The 21,804-nt window shown below is 38.2% G+C and overlaps 1 protein-coding gene across 1 annotated transcript; it reads right to left on the bottom strand.

The window, feature by feature from the left end:
- Positions 1-4,321: 4,321 nt before the first annotated feature.
- On the bottom strand, positions 4,322-19,191 carry FAM174A (family with sequence similarity 174 member A; the record flags this gene model as incomplete). Its single annotated transcript, XM_084880454.1, has 2 exons — positions 18,545-19,191; positions 4,322-4,460 (listed from the first exon to the last, which is right to left on the bottom strand). Exons 1-2 carry the CDS (start codon positions 18,985-18,987, stop codon positions 4,322-4,324), a joined length of 582 nt encoding a protein of 193 aa, XP_084736580.1. The 5' UTR covers positions 18,988-19,191.
- Positions 19,192-21,804: the final 2,613 nt, after the last annotated feature.

Below are 21,804 nucleotides of genomic sequence, written 5' to 3'. Positions count from 1 at the left end.
AATTCACTGGTTTCTCAAATATCTAATCAAAGTAGGTATCTTAATTTAATAAGGAATTTGCTAAAATGTAATAACCTTTTTATGACAAAATTTTCTAGAAATCCTATAAAATACACATGTTAATATATATTTCAATAGTCTGGGTTTATTTTGTAAACACATTTTGTCTGTACCACCTAAAAATAATTTTGAATCATATTTATTGTTTTGCATACAATTCAGACATTTATTAATATTCAAAAGACCCAAATGCAAAGTAATAAATTTGGATTCTTTTCCCCATAAAAATGGGAAATATATCTTGATAAAGAACTTTTAAAATTATTATTACACACCAGTTAGTTGTTGGAATTGATAGTTCCAAGAAAAAAAATAATTAACCAGCAAATACAAACAAACAAACAAACAACAACAAAAAACGCACCCCTCCCCCCCAAAAAATCTGATTAGTGTATAAAAGTTTACAATAATAATGTAAGCAAGAAACAAAAATTGATCAGAAAACTCTCTGCCTTAAATTAATTTTCAAACAGATTTCTATTATACCACAGTTTACTCTAAATAACTCTAAACCCATTAGGAGCACTTCTATACATACAAAGACAGCAAAATTATACAGTACTTATTGCAATAACAAATTAAAAGTTGTCATAATATATGTAACTTAAATACCCCCCCATTGATAAAGTGGCTTCTTATTCCTTAAACATAAAAATTCTGTTCTTCATTGTAGAAAGATGAAATCCTCTCATCAAAAGGCACATTCTTATCTGCAAGGAAAAAAAAAATACTGTAAATGCTCATCCTGGAATAAACTTAAACATATTTAAAATATTCCCAAAGATTTGGAGTGGTAAGAAGATAATAAAAGTATTTAATATTAGGGAATTCGAATAAATTGCACTGATAAAACAGATGGTGATTTTGTCTATATTAATTATGTCAGGTGCTATTTTTTACATTATAATTCTAACCTTTTCAAAGAGATTTTACATGTAACTAGTGAGAGTAATTAAAGACTAGTTCATAGTCATACCAAGTTACACATTCATATAATTGTCTTTAATAGAAAACCCTTAGTGCTTATTCTGATATGTTATGTTCCATGTTAAAAGTAGTGTTTTATAAATTAAAACTATTTTCCAATTGATAACTTTAAATAAAATCTTTTTTAATGAGGTTTTTTGGATAAACACTTGAATCTGCCTTCTGATTATGACATGCTGATGTTAAACAGAAAATATTTTGTGGTCAAATAACATTGCTTACAAATGTAATGAACATATACAATACAACATTAAACTTAATGATGCAGGATAGAAGTAGCTATAATAAAAAGCAAATTTAGGAACTGTTAAAATTACAAACTTGGAATAGCCTTGAAGTAATATAAATAGAAGTTGCTACTAAGGCTGTCAAAATTCCCTTTAATGTAGATTAAAAAATAATAATAATTTTGTTGTTTAGTAGGAATCAAATAAAACAGCAAGAAAGTATTGTTTCCATTTGTTGTTTTGTGTTGTAAAGCACTGTTTTAAATTGCATATTTGATAGTGGTTATGAGTTTTTGTTCCTAATGTTTTTAAAGTGTTAAATACTATATAAAATATATTGCTTCACTTGAAGAAAATACAAGTAGTTTTAGTCAGTATATGCTCTTAGATTCCTTATCAACATTTCTAAGAAGGCTAAAACATCCTACATAATAGTTAAATAATTGTTATTTCTTTTTTAGTTTTATAATTCCTTTGTGTAAAATGTTTCCATAACTAAACAAAAGAAATACCTTTAATATATAAAATTAGGATATCAATAGCAAATTCAAGGGAAGTTAACCAAGCTGCTCAAGTTAATTTTTTCTACATACCTACAAATTTTCCCCATTGGACGGACGGTATTAACCTCAAAGCTTAAATTACTAGATATAGTGTAATGGTAGTTAACTCTTTAATATCCAATCAATCCCTAAAGATAATTCTGATCTAATAATGGCACTTTGACTTTTTCCCCAGGGCTATTTTATTTTTAATATATTTTTATTGATTTCAGAGAGGAAGAGAGGGAGAGAGAGAAATATCAATGATGAAAGAGAATCATTGATCAGCTGCCTCTTTCATGCCCCCTATTGAGGATCGAGCCCACAATCTGGGCTTGTGCCCTTGAGCAGAATCTAACCTGGGACCCTTCAGTCCACAGGCGACACTATCCACTGAGCCAAACCACTAAGCCAAACCTGCTAGGGTTTCCCAGGGTTAGTTTAGAAATGATCACATGACCAAAGATATAAAAGACAAATAACAAGCAGCAAGTCACTTCCAGAAAACAATTCTGTTAAGAGTTTCTAGGGAAATTTTTCTCATTTCTAAGAAACAGTCACAAGAGAGCTAGGGCCTCACTTCTAGGGAAAGCTAGCATTCTGAAAGTAATTACCTTACTATCAGCCTAAAACATGAAGCCAACACATGAAAATGGGCAGAACAAAGGGGATCACTGAGAAAAGAAGCTGGAGCCCAGATATACTGTGCCTGGAGTCAGCCCTACCTGTGACATCTTCCACATGAATATATCCTCTTTAGAAAATCTAGATTAAACAATATTTGACAGTTTCAGATTGTTCAATCTAATATACAGAAATAGTGAAAATAATTTCAAGTCCTAGCTACCAATTACAATAATTATTAAAATTCTGAAATATTAAAAGCCACATTTAAAAAAAATCCTTTTCAGAAAGGGCTAATTACAAAAGAGTTATTTTATACTGTGGTAAAATTGTAAGCAAGGAAATCCATTTACCTTTCTGGAAATAACTTGCTTCCTGTTATTTTGTGGATAGAATGTGGAAAATGAAGAGGAACTAATTTTAGAAAGCACTTAAACAATGAAGGTAGCATCAGTAAGAGATGATCCAGCAGGAATTACCAGCAGTTATACTGTAGACTAGTATGATTTTGCATTGCAACTGACAAGATAGGCAAAACAAAATATTTATATTCCTCATTTTTAGGGTCCTTGTTTGAAAATGAATAATAGCAAGTGCTGGTTTAGATAACAAAACAATTTATCATTATTTTTTCATAGGTATAAATCATATAAGTATTTAATAAATGGAGTGAGACTGCAGCAGGAAGATAGGTCTAAATTATTTAAACTGTCTGAGCCTCGGTTTTCCTATCCTTAAAATGAAAGCCGGGACTACCTTGCAAGAGTATCTTTAATACATGTAGTACACGTAAGGAGTCTGGCACGGTGTCTGGAACATCCTGCTCTAAAGTAGGTATTTATCAACAAGTGACTCTTACAATCACCCCACTTTGCAGTTCTGTCACCCCATTTTGTCCAGGCTTTTCCCTGAGCTCAGTAATAGGACCCCTGATCTTATCCCTCTAAAGATATCCTACCACTATCACCCATTGCATGCTTTCTTCCAATAGGGCTGTCTTGGAAAGCCCTGGTGAAAGTCTTTCAGGGCCCAAAAGACCTTATAATGCAGTCTTCATTTTAGTATTGACTTTTTGCCTTTATTGGGAGAAACAAATGGCATTATACTTGATTATCATGCGTTATTAAAGTGAGTCATAAGAAGATCTATATGCATCTTTCCTACAGGATAAGATTGAAGTGTTAAATAAATTGATGGCATAATGTATGTTTAATTCTAACACCGATATCAGAACACCAGAGAGAGTCCTGCTCACTGAATCAATGGAGTTTGGACTCTAGTTTCCCCCCTCTATCCAAATGTCCGCTGTTGACTAGAATCTTGATTGCCTCTTTCCTCATTCATTTGCACTGAACGAAATTCTATATCCATATAAATTCACTTATCCAATCCTCTTAGGAAAGGTCTTAACACTCAGCGAGGCTAGATCTGAGAAAAGACAAAGCTACACTACCACACCATAGACCATTAGTCCCACAATTTTGCCAAGAAGCACTGTTTACAAACAGAGTAACCCAGATTAACACCAAAATATCTTCAGAATGCAATAATAAAATCAATTTTACTATCTCCTTTCCCCCACCACAAACACACACATACACAGAGTTAATTCATATTCCCAGTATGCAGCAATTAAAAGGTCTCTTTTCTGCAAGGAGATCGACAATGAAGATTCCTTTTGGGGATGGCATTCTATTCTTTGTTTACTTTACTAAAACAATGTGCCTGTGAGCTACTGGTTGGGTAGCACAAAGAACTCCATTAAACAGAACTAAATAGAATCTGTTAGAATAACAACTATTAAAAGAAACTGTACTTTATTTTTTCAATTTGCTTGTTCAGGACTTGCCGGCTTCTTCATTGGATTAAACTGCGGGACACTTACCTTCGAGGATGATTGGCATCAAACAACGTGTTGTCATCATCCTCATCATCCTGTTCTAAAGGTGTCAGTTCCATGTTTTCTATATTAGTGTCCAAAACTCCGTACCTCCTCGTCTTTCGGTTTCTTCTTCTCATCCTATTAAATAGAACGTATTAATAAACATTACTTAAATATGGTACATTTGATCCTTATATTTATTTGTAAATTAAAAATAAAGTATCACCTCTGTTTCTGGCCTAGAAGATTCTCAATATCAGAATGATTCCATTTTAGAAATGTACTAACCTAGGTGTGTTGTTTTCTTTTTTGTTTTTTTGTTTTTTATGAAGCATGTCTGTGTGCTATCACTATTTCTTCTGACATACCCTCTTCTCTCTCTGTCAAGTTATGGTGTTGATAGATGCTACTTTAAGCCTTAATTTACGTGCCATCTTTTTACTGTAGCCTTCTAGTCCAATCTTTCCCCCACCTTTTCCATGCATTCTTACCACCGTTCAGGATTATATACTTTCAGCCCTACTGAGAAATGGTATGTCTATACATACTCAAATTCTACACTGGGTAGCTTACAACCCTGTCTGCACATCAGAACCACCTGGGGCATTTTCTTTTCTTTTTTGTTAATCCTCACATGAGGATATTCTTCCCATTGCTTTTCATAGAGTGGAAGGAAGGGAGAAAAGGGGGAAGGGGAGAGAAGAAGGGGGGGAGGGGAGAAGGAGAAAGAGAGAGAGAGAGAGAGAGAGAGCGAGCGCGCGCCATATTAAATGGTTGCCTTCCCCATGCCCCTGGTTGGAGATGGGAAATGCACCTGCAACCCATGAGTGTGCCCAGGACCAGGAATTGAACCTGAATCCCTTCAGTGCGAGGGTTGATGCTCTAACCACTAAGTGACACTGTCCAGTAGCCACCTGATATTGTTTTGTTTTCCATCTGGGCTAGTTTTAAAAGCTCCATACTCAGGCTATACCGGCACAATTAAGTCAGAATCCCCAAGCACAGGAACTAATAAGCATCAACATTTTGTTAAAGTGCTAGAAGTGATTCCAAAATACTGAAACCACCACCCTAGATAGTGGTTCTTGAAGTGTGGTTCCCAGGACCAGCAGTATCACAAACACCTAGAATTATTAGAAATGCAAATAAATCCCCATGCTCACTCACACCTAGTGATTAAGAAACTTTAAACTTGGGGCCTCAAAACACACATTTCTAACAAACACTCCATGTGAGTTTGATGCCTGCAATAGTTTGAAGAACTACTACAAATAGAATGGGTAGTAGTTCTTTAATACCCGGAACTAAAATAGTTTCAGACGCTAAACATTAATTATCTGTATATATGAAAAGGTCTCATGATTTAGAAACCTATTCTCTGCTACTCTCAAATAACTTGTTCTTTCCCTTCAAATTATTTATATCAACTTGCACTTATATATGCTTATGTATATGACTGTTTATTTGCCTCTTTCCCACTAAATTCCATTAGGGCAGCAACCATGACTGGCTTGTTCACACTGCATTACTACTATGTAGGACAGTGTGTGACTAACATGTTCCTTTAAGTATCTGTTGAGAGTTGGAGTGATATCATGTCTGACCTCCAATCAGTGCCTAAGCCATTTTTTTTTTATTTTTTATGCAACAACCTTAACTCTAAGTCTACACAAAGGAAAATGTGTCACACAGGTATCTATGGCAGCTTAAAAGCAAAACAGAAGATATTTCAGCAAGTAACGACAAATAAGTGTACTTAAAATTCTGACTCACTCTGTTGGATGTAATTAAGTATGGTAAGAAATACTACGACTATAGCATCACTTGTAAAAACCAACACAAGCCTCTGCAAACATGATAATGGGACCCTTAAGAGAGAACCTGTCCTACATATACATACACATATACATACAAACATACATGCAAGAAATATTAGATACTCTTAAAGGCATTGTGCTAGCTTTGGTGTAGAAAATACACTGTAGAAAATACCTGGTCTCAGTGATAAAAATTTTAAAATGCCTGAACAAAAAACAACCCAAATTAATTTCCACTAATCACTGCCTACAGATCTATTCTTATGCCCACCCAAAGGTACTGGAACAGAAAACAGAGGTTTAAGAATTACAGCATTTAAAGCTACAAATGTAAGTAAATAGTTAAAACTAATATAAAAACTAGCAATAAGAAATAGATTGGTGGTATTATGAGTATAAACTACTTTTTCTTTTACAGTACATAATAAAATGTTTAGGTTATTAAATTAACAAGTATGCATATATGTGTGAATGTTTGTATGCGTAGGTGTTTGTGATTATATTCAATCTCTATCACACATTCATCTTAATTGCTTTGTTTTGATTTTTAACAATCTTTTGAAAATGTGAAACATTCTATTTCATAGGCCTTAAAAAATACGACAGCACACTGGATTTGTCATATGGGTCATCGTTTGCCAATCTCTGATTTAGATTTATAAAGGTAACTCAGAGAAACTGAGAACAGAAATGATAAAAATACTGACTCTGGAAATAGAAATATAAAAAGTACAGGGTGTTAAAGCTCACTATTGATTCTTTTGAACTACATGATTTAATAACATTTGCACATATTCCTTTGATTTGAAAAAGTGAAGGAAGACACCTAGCAGCAAAAGTTAAGGATATTCAGTTGTAATTTCTCCTATTCCCGTTTGCCAGTCTTTTGCTCAGTTTCTAAACATTCATCTTCAATCAACCAAGAAGAATTAATGTCACGGGAAGTTATTTTTAGAAATAAACCAGATTCTTCCAGGTTATGTATTATATATCAAACTAGAGGCCCGGTGCACAAAATTCATGTACGGGGGTCAGGGGGTCCCCTCAGCCCAGCCTGCATCCTCTCCAATCTGGGACCCCTCTGGGGATATCTGGCTGCCGGTTTAGGCCCGATCGGCAGTCGGACATCCCTCTCACAATCTGGGACCATTGGCTCCTAACTGCTCACTTGCCTGCCTGCCTGATCGCACCTAACTGCCCCCCTTGTGGCCTGGTCACCCCAACTGTCTCCCCCCACCCCCTGGTTGTCCCTTACTTCCCTCTATGCTGGCCTTGTTGCCCCCACCTGCCTGCCTGGTTGCCCCTCACTGCCACCCCTGCCAGCCTGGATGCCCCAAACTGCCCCCCCTGTGGGCCTGGTTGCCCCATGCAGCCTGCTGCTCAGTCGTTTGGTCACCCCTCACTAGCCCCCCTACCAGCCTGGTCACCCCACACAGCCTGTTTGACCGTTCGTTCTGTTGTGATGGAAGCTTAGGCTTTTATATAGATAGATAGTAAATATGTTAATAGCTTGGTCATTGCTGGTCATAGGATACTTTGGAAACTCTTGAAAAAAGGGAATAATATGATCACAGAGCTTAAGGACTTTGAAATTTAATCTCAGCTGTCACTCTTCTCCACTCTCATGGTCTTCATTAGACCTTGAATGAATTCCCAATCTTTAACTATGTGGCTAAACAAATCTGCCTATAACACTATTCTTTCTATCTTTGTTCAGTATAAATACTTGATTGGTCTTTGTGAGTTTTTGTTATTTATGCTAGTTTGTACTGTCCTTTAACCATTTGTATAACTATCTTCCAAACATAAATCCAAGCTCTTGAAAACAAGCCACTATATTGATAGTGAATGCATGGTTATACACCAAATAAATGGGGAATGCAGATAAATTTAAATTTAGTATTTTAGTAAATGCTACTAGTTTATATAAGAATAAGTAAAAAAAAACCTGTATAGTGTTAAGTAGAATTTATTTTTTTTCCATTTTAGAGTCATTTCTCTATTTCAGTTACAGTTGACAGACAATATTACATTAGTTTCAGGTGTACACCTCAGTGATTAGACATTGCATAACTTAATGTCAATATGTGATCATCCCAATAAATCTCACACCCACCTAACACCATACATAGTTATTAGAATATTATTAACAATATTAGAGGCTCGGTGCACAAAATTCATGCATGGGGTGAGGGGGGTCCCTCAGCGCCTGCACCCTCTCCAATCCGAGATCCCTCTCGCAATCTGGGACCGCTGGCTCCTAACAGTTCATCTGCCTGCCAACCTGATCGCCTCTAACTATTCATTCTGCCTGCTGACCGCCCTTAACCACTCTGCCTGCCTGCCTGATTGCCCCTAACCACTCTCCCCTGCTAGCCTGATTACCCCTAACTGCTCTCCCCACCAGGCTGATGGCCCCTAACTGCATCTGCCTCAGCCCCCACCACCATGGCTTTGTCCAGAAGGATATCCGGTCTAATTAGCATATTACCCTTTTTTAAAAAATATATTTCATTGATCTTTTACAGAGAGGAAGAGAGAGGGATAGAGGGTTAGAAACATTGATAAGAGAGAAACATCGATCAGCTGCCTCCTGCACACTTCCCACTGGGGATATGCCCACAACCAAGGTACATTCCCTGACCGGAATCGAACCTGGGACCTTTCATTCTGTAGGCCGATGCTCTATCCACTGAGCCAAACGGTTTTTGGCCATATTACCCTTTAATTAGTATAGATTTTCTATGCTGTACTTTACTTTTCCATAGAATTTATACTTGAAATGAACTTCCCTAAAAGTGTCTTTCCTAAATTCAAACATTCAGGCAGTGATAGTTACATGGTTGTGACAGCTACATGGCCATGGAAACATCTAATATAACAAAACATGTATGCACCCATATATGTATCGGTTTTTCTCAAAGAAGGTAAAAAAGCAGCTGTAAAACTTAAAAAATAATAGGCTGATTCAATGAGTCATCTACTTAAAATACTAACAAACATTATGTGTACAATACACGTAAAAATATACTAAAATTTTTAGTTAAAAGGCTTTTACTTTTAAATATACTATGTACATTATTTTTTAAGAAGTCTATTTTTATTTTTAAGTGAACTTTCAAAAAGTTATACATTTACTGCCCTTTTTATACCAACTGAAGAAGAAAAAATAGGAGCACCAAAATTAAATGGAGAGGTAGAAATCTTAGACTTTTGCCCTAAATTTTTCTTTTTTCAATTACAGTTGTCATTAAATATTATTTTATACTATAGGCCTGATACACAAAATTTGTGCCAGGGGCTCGGCCCCCTCTGCCATGGTGGCTGCCTTTGCCTCGGCCCCCACTGCCACAGTTTCATCCGGAAAGTCATCCAGAAGGACATCCGGTCTAATTAGCATATTATGCTTTTATTATTATAGATTAGTTTCCATTGTACAGCATAATGGTCAAATAATTAGATAATTTATGAAATGATCCCCCAATAATTCTAATACCCACCTGGTGCCATACATAGTTATTAAAATATTATTTTTTAAAATATATTATTGATTTCAGAGAGGAAGGGAGAGAGAGAGAAAGATTGAAACATCAATGAGGAGAGAGAATCATTGATAGGCTACCTTCTGCATACCCCACCCTGGGGACTGAGCCTGCAACTAGGGCATGTGCCCTAACCAGGAATCGAACTGTGACCTCCTTGTTCATAGGTTGATGCTCAACCACTGAGCCACGCTGGCTGGGCTGTTAGAATATTATTGACACCGAAACCAGTTTGGCTCAGTGGTAGAGCTTTGATCTGCGGACTGAGGGGTCCCAGGTTCGATTCCGGTCAGGGGCATGTACGTTGGCTGCGGGCACATCCCGGGTAGAGAGTGTGCAAGAGGCAGCTGGTCATTTCAGGCAGTTACTCTCTCATTGACATTTCTAGCTCTCTATTTCTCTCCCTTCCTCTCTGTAAAAAATCAATAAAATAAATATTAAAAAAAAGAATATTATTGACTATATTTCCTATGTTGTACTTTACATTCCTGTGACTCTTTAGTAACTACCAATTAATCCCTTCATTTTTTCACCCAGCTCCCCAACCTCCCTCCCATCTGGCAACCTTCAAGTTGTTCTCTGTATCTCTGAGCCTGTTTGATTATTTTGTCATTATTTTTAATCACAAGAGTAAACGAGGATTTAAACTTAGGCAATTTTAATAGCTATGGCTCTTTTCCTACAAATGAATGCTGCCATTGAGCTCAGGATACCCAAACTTGTCTATGTGTTTTTATGTGTGTTGATAATTACATATGTGTAATTTATAGACATGCACACTTTTCTACTAAACATGGTCAATGAATACTGCAATCTGAAAAAAAAAAATTTGTTGGCTCTTGGTTTACAAAAAAAAAATAGAGACTTTATAAATGCATAGAGATAGAAATATGGAGGCCTAAAAGGCAAAAGAAAATAGTTACATGGTTTATTATATTGAATTATATTCATTCATCACATGGCATGGACAGGTTAATGATTGTGATCAGATCCCTTCTAGGTATTCAAGTGATTATTCAAATAATTATCCTACATTGATGCAGATTCCATTACACTCAGGTTGGTAAGAATCATTTCTGCTTAAATAACCTGTAAAAGCTACAGTAGAAAAGGAAAACTAAACTACTAAAGTAAGCTTGATAAAACTTTATGTAAAAATGTATGATGCAACATAAAATAAACACCACAGAATAAAACTCCATTTCATTTTATTACTCTGTGAAAGTAAGAAAACCGACCAAGGTAAATTGCTGTAGCCATCTGACTTTATTCTTTTATTTTCCCTTTTAACTAAATACCTGTAGGGTATTATTGACTATGAAATAATATAAAGAATATCATTCCTTAATTTCTTCTATAGCACATTCAAAACAAGACTGAGGAATATTTTACTGTATATGTTATGCACAAATACCCCCTTATGTGATTAGACATAATGAAAAGCAGAGTATATCTTCATAAATAAAGGTACAACTACTGACCTGCAATATTTTTCTTGACTATTTTTTTGCAAAGCAGTGAATTGGCAACTCAGAGTGATTTATTTATTTATTTATTTTGACTTTATGTAACTTTTAATACATAAATCCAAATAAATTACTTGAAGGAAAGGTACACTTCCTTATATTATAGTGAAAATAAGTTGTTATATAGATGAATTTGGACTAGTTAGACTTTCCCCCCTTTTTAATTGAATTTGTTGGAGTGACCTCAGTCCACAAAACCATGCAGTTTTCAAGTGGACAACTCAACAAAACATCATTTGCACACTGCATTGTGCGCCCATCACACCAAAGTCTCTTTCCATCTCCACACTACCCCCCTTTGCCCACCTCCAACTACCCCCAAACCCTTTCCCTCTGGCTAACACCACACTGTTGTCTGTGTCTGTGTCATGTGTATGTGTTTTGCTAATTCCTTCACCTTTTTTCTTCCAGCCCCCAAACCCCACTCTGAGAGCTGTCAGCCTGTTCCATGCATGTATCCATGCCTCTGTTTCTATTGTTCATCAGTTTACTTTGTTCATTAAAACAAAACAAAAATGATTTTAAACTAAATTTTTTGCCATTGTGACATAAGGAAATAAAAATGAGTGAGCCACAATTTTAGTCTATGACCTTCATCAAGAAACCTGACACAATTGGATATATAACATATAGTAAAAATTATGCATTTCATCTTTACTTCCTTGCCCAAATTCAGTCCATCAGTTGTCATTTCAAGTTTTCCAATAAGTAGACACTAATGAGAGATAAGAGTATGTCATGGGTTGAATTGTGTCCCCCCAAATTCACATGTTGAGATCATAACATTATATTGTATTACATCCATTCACCACATGGCATGCACAGGTAATGATCTTGACCAGATTTCTTCTAGATATTCAAGTTATTATTAAAATAGCTTTCCTATATAGCGATGCAGATTCCTCAATGTTCCATTACACATAGGGTGATAAGAATTATTTCTGTTAAAATAATATGAAAAAAGTTACAGTAGAAAAATGAAACTACTAAAGCTAGCTTCATAAATTTTACAAGGTTACCTTCCTTGAAGATAGGGTGTTCACAGAGTCAATCACGTTAAAATGAAGCTGCAAACACAAAGTCCTATTGATTGTACTTCCTGAGATTCATTGAAGTTCACTTACAGTGCTCACCACTGCTATCAATTTCCTTGACTATTAAAATAGCTTCCTACCTGTCTTTTCCTATCTACTCTGGTCACCCACTAACCTCCCCTCCGTCCTCTAAAACCTCTAATAGTTTCCTACTCTTCAGCATTACGTAATAATTCTGTAATAAAGCCTATAAAGTCCAACCCTGGAAGGCGCAGACTCACCTCTCTAGCCTCACCTCGCTCTTCACTCTGCATTCTACTTCACTTCCATCACTCCAGCCACAACCCCTTCTCTGTTCCCTTGCTTTCTGTCACTGTCCTCGCTCTTCCCCACCCACTACCATATTGTTAATAACTATTCATCTTTCAGCTCCAGGTCAAGTACCACTCCTTAGGGAAACTGCCTTTCCAGGTTAACCTAGCTCAGTCACAGATAACTATTCTTGGCTTCCGTAGCACCCATGTACGTCTCATTTAAAGTACTTGCTCAGTGTTTTGCGTACTTATTTGTGTAACTCTCTGTCTTTCCTACTGGACCATCATTTTATGGAAGCAGAAGACAGGTCTGTTCTTGCTCACTACCAAACCCACAAAACACAGGCATTGGCATAAAGCAGATGCCTAATAAATATGTTAACCAAATTATTTAATGGAAATATATGGATTTACAATATACCTTGCATGTTTTCTGTACAACAAAGATAGCTATAATTTTGAATGCAAATCATCACTTTTGGAATAAAGAAGCCTAAATGGCATTATCTTCAGAAACACACCACCACAAAATTTAGGGAAGCTAGCCAATTTTTAAATCATAATATGAATAATAGCCTTTTGACTCAGGACAAAAAAAAAAAGGTACTAGAATGATTGAACATTAAACATGCACTCACTCCAGGTGTGGTGTCTTAGGGAGAGCTCAGGTGATTCTCACACACTGCACAAACTAGGTCCGCTGTGCTGTGGAGTTTCATTTTTATCTTTGGGGTATGAATGTGCGCCATATTATAAAATGTAGTTATCTCTCATTTATTCCCTAAACAAGTTTATCTTTTCAAAACCTAAACGGAATTTTTGCTTTTCTCTTTAAAATTATCAGCATTCTACATGGAAGCCATATACCAGTGGTACTGTACAGGATAAAATGAGTTAATTTGACTAATCTCTCAATGTCATTATGATTATTCCACTTTGATGTAAAGCAATGGTGCTCTTGGGAACTACTGATTCTAAAGTAAAGTTTTCAAACTACTTTTTTTTTTTTTTTTAATTCTTTTGCTTTCTTTTCATAATTATTATTGGATCCTCTCTGGTTGCCTCTCAGTTACTAAGCTCTGTCACTATAACAACCTTGGCCAAGTGCAGCACTAAATAGAAGATTCCTCAAAAAAGCACCTGCCACTGCTCATCTACAGTAAAACATTACTGAATAGATGTTAGTCTATGTTTAGGATACTCCAACCCTGCTTTCTCTGAAAGCCTTTTCTCACTAAGCTCCTTTAATTCAGCACATCCTATCAGTTCTTAAGCTTATATTTCTCTCCCCTTTGATGGTATTCTGGTGGACACCCCCAAGGAAGTAAATCCTAAGTAAATGTCACAGAGCTTAGCTGTGAAGTATCCTGTATGAAAATACACTCACAGCACATAGCTCTTGCGATCTCTCTTCTTTGTCTGTTCATGGATTTCCCAGTGTTCTCTTTAGGCCCTGAACCTTGGGATATGATGACTGATAATTATTCTTACCTCCATTTTTAAGAGTTCAGCATGATTTACTTTCCGAACAACTTTAAAGTCCTATTTACAATCTAGCACCCCCACGATTCATCACAGCTGGCCTTTGACCGACTCTATGACCAACCCCTCCAGCTGATTTCTCTTAAGTCTCCTTTTATTTCTCCTAAGCTTGTTAGACCTAGTCTCTTTTACTGATTATACTTTTGGAGGTCAGATACCATACAGAGTATGGTATGGAGAGGTAGTAATAAGATAGTAACCCCCCAAAATATGTATGTGTGTGTGTGTGTATATATATATATATATATATATATATATATATATATATATATTACAATTACAATTCTAGATACAAAAAAAAAATCTCTTAAAAATAGTTACTTATTTTGCACATATGTCAAACATTGAGCTAAAGAGCTTACAAACATTACCTGACATTCTGGTAATCTCCATAACAATTACATAAGTATCCTCATTTTACACATATGAAGGCAAAGCTTGGAAAAAATACTCAAATACAAGCAATTTGACTCCCAAACCTGGGTTCTTAAACATTAAGCCATATTGTATTCCAAGTGAATCAAAGTAATGTTAATCAAGGTAACAAAAGTCACTACCAGTCTTCTGATTCCCTACCTAATACAATGATCTTATATCAGATTGGATATATTGTCCTGGTGAACTGTATTTTTGGCTAATCTTTTTATGGTAAAGACTAATAACATGGTAGCTACTTGCATTAATAAGTACATTTATGTTCTTCTGGTTAAATCATCTCTTAGTTTTTTTGTTTAAATACATTTTATTGATTTTTTACAGAGAGGAAGAGAGAGGGATAGAGAGCTAGAAATATCAATGAGAGAGAAACACTGACCAGCTGCCTCCTGCACAACCCCCACTGGGGATGTGCCAGCAACCAATGTACATGCCCTTGACCAGAATCGAACCTGGGACCCTCAGTCCACAGGCTGATGCTCTATCCACTGAGCCAAACCTGTTTGGGCCATCTCTTAGTTTTTATCACTGTAACAGAATCTGCTTCCTTCCTTAACAGAACCATGATTTTTATTTAGACAGCAATTGAGCCCAGACCTAAGAGATACACATGGTCATAATAATTGGTATAAACCATGAAAATGTAATAGTCCTTTTGTCAGTCATTTTAAGGGTTGAGTGAATGAAGCAGTGCAGACAAATGGAGTAGTATGGTTTCTGGGAAAAGATTTTTCTCTCTTATTAAAAAAAAATTAATTAATTAAAATATATATATATATATATATATATATATATATATATATATATGAGATGCATTCAGGATCCCTTTCTTCTTTCCTGGTTAAGACACTAATTGTGAGAGAACATAATGCTAAAAACTGAAATAGCCATCATAGAGAGACAAGGATGGAAAAAGCCATAAATAATTGCTTAATCTTTTCAGTATCAATAGAATTTGTTTTACTATTCTGTATAGGGCAAATTCATCCCAATGAAAGAGCAGAAATATCATCAGTCAGTTCTGGAACTCAGCAATATAGAAGAAATGCCAATAGTAGAATTCAAAATCAAAATTCTGGAAGAACTTGGACACTTTCTAGCTCTATGAACTTTAGTATTCTCACTTCATATGGCAGAATTACTAATGTTCACCAAATCTGGAAAACACACACACACTCCCCAGCTCTTTATACAATTAGACTCATTTGTAGGCTGAAGCAGTCAAAAACCCCTGGATATTCTTTAGTCTCTCTCCTGCCAAGCTCTGACAACTGTGAAGGGCTTATGTTGAAATGGCAAAACCTCTGAAGTAAACAGATGATTTTAAAGATATTGGAAAAGATGAGAGGCTAAGTCTTTTAATCTAGGTAACACGGGTTATGATGAGGTAACTATCTCAATCTCAGTGGCTTAACGCATTAACAGTGTATTTCTCCATTATGAAAATTCAGCTACAGGCTTGGACTGTCCTCCATGTGGTATCTCAGCAATTTGGCTGGCCTTAACTCCATGGATTTTTGTTTGTTTAATATATTTTTATTGACTTCAGAAAGGAAGGGGGAGAGAGAGAGAGAGAGAGAGAGAGAGAGAGAGAGAGAGAGAGAGAGAGAGAGAGAGAGATAGAGATTGATTGAGATTCATTGACTGGCTGCCTCCTAGACACCCCCAGTGAGGATCAAGCCTGCAACCCCCACATGTGCCCTGACTGGAATTAAAAGTGACCTCTGGCTCATAGGTTGAAGCTCAACCAGTGAGCCACCTCGGCTGAGGTTAATCCTACGGTTTTGCTTGAAGAATAATAATGACCCTCTAAGAGTAATCTTTTCTTTTATAATAGATTTTACTGTGAGAAAAAATGCCCTACACAGAGAAAGAAACTCTAAGTAGTATTCAGTTAAGTCTTCATATTTCTTTGTTCTATCAGTAAGAAGAAAGCTTGATTGATGCTAACAATGTTAGGACAATGTTCAGAACTCATATACTTTTTGCTTCTAGAATACAGGATGAAAATTACTCACTTTGGTGAATGCCCATTTTGGATTCCCACAAATTTCCAAATCTTCAACACCTACCTATATAGCAAAATACAGAATTCACTAAGAACACTCACTTATTAGGCAACAACTTATGCAGAGCCTACATAATGTTGTACATAATGTTCAGGATGGGTATTTAGCAGGGAATAAGACAATGAGTGTCTTCTCACAGAGATCATATACTGTATTTTCCGGTGTATTAGACGACCCCCTAATTTTACAGTTAAAACATAGGTTTAGGCCTATATTCGCTGTATAAGACTACCCCCCACTTCAAAGAAAAGACTTACTTTGCCGTCAAGATCTGCAGGTAATTTTTGTGCAATTTTGGTCTTTTGCCCCCGATTTTCGGTTGACTTTTTTCCCTTTTCAAAGGTCGTCTTATACGCCGGAAAATACGTATTCATTTTAGGCAGGCTACTAGGGTTCCTACTGCCTTGCATATATATTTTTCAGTTTCTACAGAGAGAATCTAATTGTTGTTTGGAATATTTCCAGACTCAAAGTGGAAGTTATTTCTAGTCACATATTCAATATAACCGAATTAGATGAAAACAAAACAATCTGGAAGTTTAATGGGCTTTATGTATTTTTTACAAGTAAAATATTTTCAGTGTTACCTCCTATCAGTTAAAGAAATTATGATTTATCCTCTTCCCTTAGCAAAACCAACTAATGCTGGTCTGCTCTCACTCATACTGTGGAGGTGGTGGGTCCAAAATGGGAACTCACTGAAATGAGTATTTTCCATTCTGTAATCTGGAAGCAAACAGTATGAATGCTGAACATTGTCCAGTCATTGTTAGCATCAATCAAGCTTTGGACATCATGTAGACAACTACATTTAGGATTTAGATTGAATGAATGCAATAGATACAGGTTAAAGAGTGCAGTTTTTCTTAGGTATAGTTCAGAATTGGGTTGTTAACACATGTGTGAGTTATCTAATAGGATCAGACTGAAAAGACTGTACCCCTCCAAGCTTTACAGAAATAAAATAGAAAAATCAATGGTAATAGACATTTATATGTATGGGGTGGGCAAAAAAGTAGGTTTACAGTTGTGAATACTTAAAACCACACAAAAACCGTAAACCTACTTTTTGCCAACACACACACACACACACACACACACACACACACACATATATATGTATACAAAATTTTTAAGGTAGAAGCAAAGTGAAAAGGATGATCCCCCAAATATTATCATCCAACCCATAACTATAAGAAACATAATACACAGGGCACTCTGCATCTACTCATATAAATACTGATTAGTATTCCTATTAAGTTGGCAATATTGTACAAATCCAAATGCTACTAAATAGGAATCCTGCCCTTAGGTAGTTTGCGTTCTAATAGGCACAATGGCAAAGTAAACAGTATATAGAGTAGAAAGAGAGAAGTATTAAAATATAATGCCAAAACCGGTTTGGCTCAATGGATAGAGCGTCGGTTTGCGGACTGAAAGGTCCCGGGTTCGATTCCGGTCAAGGGCATGTACCTTGGTTGCGGGCACATCCTCATTGGGGGGTGTGCAGGAGGCAGCTGATCTATGATTCTCTCTCATCGATGTTTATAACTCTCTATCCCTCTCTCTTCCTCTCTGTAAAAAATCAATAAAATATATATTAAAAAATATATTGATATATTGGGGTTGAGTACAAGATTACTCCCTCTTCAGGGAAAGTCTGCCCTTTTTGAGGCAAGGTAAAGCGCTTTGGAGGTGGGGTACTAATGTATAAATAAAAAGGGAGCAACTACTTGGTTTAGATTCTCCCCAAAGCACCAGGAGCTTTTAAGACAGTCACCTTCACATCTTCCCTCTCACTCAGGCAGGCACCCCGAGAGTGGGAGCCCGGTGCTGCTGCCCGCTCTCCAGGCCAGGAGAAGCTGCAGCATCGCTGGAAGGTCCGCAGGCAGCCCCCCGCCGGCCTGCAGGGAAGAGGAAGGCTCATCCGGGCTGCGCCTCACCTGACGGTCCGGACGACGAAGTACACCAGCACCGCGCCGCTCACCACCATCAGCACGGTCAGCGCCCGCTGGGTCATGGGCTTCTCGCCCGGGTTGGGGCTCACCGCGAGGCCGCCACCCACGGAGCCTCCTTCCCCCGCCTTCCCCGCCAGGTCACCCGCCGCCGGCGCCGCCCCGGGGCTGCTGCCATTGCCGCCCTCGGCGCCCCGCGGCCTCGCGGCTTCGGCCGGAGCGCGGCCCGGGGCCTGGGCGGCGGCGGTGGGGCCGGGCGGGAGCGGGGACAGCGTCCGCGGCCCGCGATCGGGAGGTCCGGGCTCCGGAGCGGCCTCGGCCGCCAGCAGCAGCCCCGCCAGGGGCCCGCTGAACCCCGACAGGAGCAGCAGCAGCAGGAGGGCGGAGGCGAGGAGGCGGCCGAGGTGCCAGCGGCGGTGCAGGGCCCTCATCGTCCCCGACCCGCCTCTCACCACGCCGGAGCCGCCGCAGCCGCCGCCCTGGCTCCCGGGGGGACCATGGGCGCCGCGGAGCACAGGGCAGCCGTGACCAAATCCCGGGGAGAGGCCCGGCCGCGGCAGGTGCCACCGGCAGCGGCAGCAGTTGCAGGGGCGGCTGAGGCCCGGGAACCGGAAGTTCGCACATCTCAGCAGCCACTGCTGCTAAGGACGCGCCCGGTTGCTAAGGCGCCAGGGCGGGCGCGCCCAGTGACGTCAGAGGCGCGGTGCCTCCGCGCACGTGTCCTGCGCGTGGGCGAGGGGTCTGGCTCTGCGCTTAGCATGGTCCTAGGTTGAAAAAGTAAACAAAAGAAAAGTGTGGAGCGATTCTTTGCCATGGAGGCTGCGAGCCCACATTTTGAATTCCTTGGGGCGGAGCTGCAGATGCACAGCCCACCTGTGATTAAGACCTTGGCGTTCCTCTAGCTCAGGTACAACTTTTAGATGTCTCTTCCTGCTGCCTCTAAGGTCCTGACCTCCCTTTCTGGAGAGCATGGACGTTAGAAAACGTGTCATTGTAAATGCATTCCCTGCCCTTCTGAGAGACACATCTTTTAAAAAAGCGTTTGGTCTTTAGTTGTGCAACCCAGGGCTGTCTTCAGGACCCGGGAGCCATCTTTAGAAATGTAATCAATGAAGAAGAGAACACCCCTCTCTTCCAGTGTCTGGAAAGGTAGGAGGCTAACTGAGGCAGGCACCTTGTTGCAAGTTGTAGAACCACCGCCTGTCTTGGAGCTAAGGGGAAAAGTTAACTTTTCCGTGGAATAAGGCCAATTTGTGAACAGAAGGGGCCTGTGATGCCCTCTTCTTCAACTTTTAAAATCTCTTCCAGTTCTTTGTCTCTTTCTGGGTAGGTGAGCTCAGAGGTTGGAGAGGATATCTTGAGACCTCAAACTGAGAATAGACAGTGGAGGTGGCAGGCCCCTATGTGAAGAGGACAGATTCTAAGCCCCTCTTTTGGGTCTAACTGGGGACATGACAACTAGGAGAAGGAACCCTATGGCTTAAAGATACATTTTTGTGAGACATAAGGGAAAGGGTGACGTGCTCCTTGCCTAGGGGAGTACCAGCCTAGGGGTATAAATCCTCTATACTCCCAAGTATCGGGACACTTGGTGTGGTTTTGGCCAGGTGAGTTGTCCACTCAGGTCCTGAGTGTATTTCCTAGGAAAAAAAAAAAAAAATCCTTACCTGCTTTTGCTGTCATTTGCTTGAATTCATTCCTACCAGCAAGATAAGAACGGGGGGCACAGAGTACTGTCTCTGGCCAGGGCTATCTCTGGCCAGGGCCAACCCCAACAACCACTGACATTACAGTAATCATGAATAATGTTTTCCTTACCTGTTTAAGTTTGACATCACTAGCATGGAACTTTGGCATGAGCAGATACTAACAAACAAGGACAAACATAGCCAGAAGCCAAAGTTAATATTTGCTCTTTTCTTAAAACGCTTATACTCAACAAGTTGTTTAGAATTACTGTGCTAACTGATGGGAGTAGAGAATAGACAAATATGACCCTTGCTCTCGTAGCACTTTGGTTCAAATGGAAATAACAAAATAAATAATTCGACTCATTCTGAATGCTGAAATATGTGTTATAAATGACAAGTGCAGATCCAGAGTAAAAATTTTGTAAAGGACTATTGTAGTTGGTGTGGACAGGATAGTGTTTTTAGCAGCTTGGGAGTATCAGATTAATGTAATAGCTTCTGGCTGGTAGAATTGAAGGTACTAGGCAACTTAAAGCTGGGTTTCTGTGTGAGCAAGGCCATTATGACACACCCTAATGTTAGCTTCCAGCTTGGCATTTATCAATAATAAGATAGCTCTTTGGATTTCTTATTGCCCTAATCCACAGATTTATTCAGAGCCATATATGAAAAAAAAGTCCAATATTCAACACATAAAAAAAACAAAACTGCATCATCTTTCATTCCTTACAATATCACAATTTACAATACTATTGTGTTCCTTTCCCTGATTACTGGCATTATCCTTCTCCAGGGTGCTCAGGCATAAAAGCTCGACCCATCCTTTTCCTGTGGCTTCCCATCTGCAGCAATCCTTGCTAGTAACTGGAACATGCAAAGTGCTAAGTAATTCTAAAATAGCAGAGTCAAACTAATGGTGCCAAATGATTAGAGCATACTATGTTCTAAGATTCTCCAAATGTGACTCTCAGGCACTTGAATCAGAATCAGAAATTAGATTTGTTAAAAATATAGATTTTAGGTCATTATTCCAGAAAATCTGAGCCAGAATTTTTGGGAATGGGAGCATGGAGTAGCTTTGCATTTTTCTTAAACTCTCAGGGTGATTTTCATTTACACGTAAGATTAATACTCTTTTTAATTTCCCTCACCAACTACATCTAGATGTGTTACTTCTTCACTCCCTAACATTTTTTTTTTTTTAAATAAACTCTTCTCTGTTCCCAGCTTCTGATAAGGAATCATTTTTGTATTACTAAATACACTGGTGTGCTTTGTCTCACAGACCTATATACCTCCAGTTAAACACTATACATTGCAGCCAGGGTAAAATTTCAAACTTAGATCTCTCTTAATATGACAAACAAATCTATTTTCCTCCACAAAGATTCTCAGTCCTCAACAACAGGCAAAGTAACTGCAAATTATTGTTTTGTGTGTGTTGTTTTAGCAGAATACTATCCTATGTAATAAAGAGGGAATATGCAAATTGACTGCCACGCTGTTACAAAGATGGTGGTGCCCACAGCACAAGTATGGTTTTTGTAACACAAGATG

Source organism: Pipistrellus hanaki, assembly GCF_964339955.1.
Source record: "Pipistrellus hanaki genome assembly, chromosome: 4".
NCBI classification, from domain to species: Eukaryota; Metazoa; Chordata; class Mammalia; order Chiroptera; family Vespertilionidae; genus Pipistrellus; species Pipistrellus hanaki.
The sequence above is the reverse complement of the archived record's forward strand: the minus strand, read 5'-3'. Positions and strand labels throughout refer to the sequence as shown.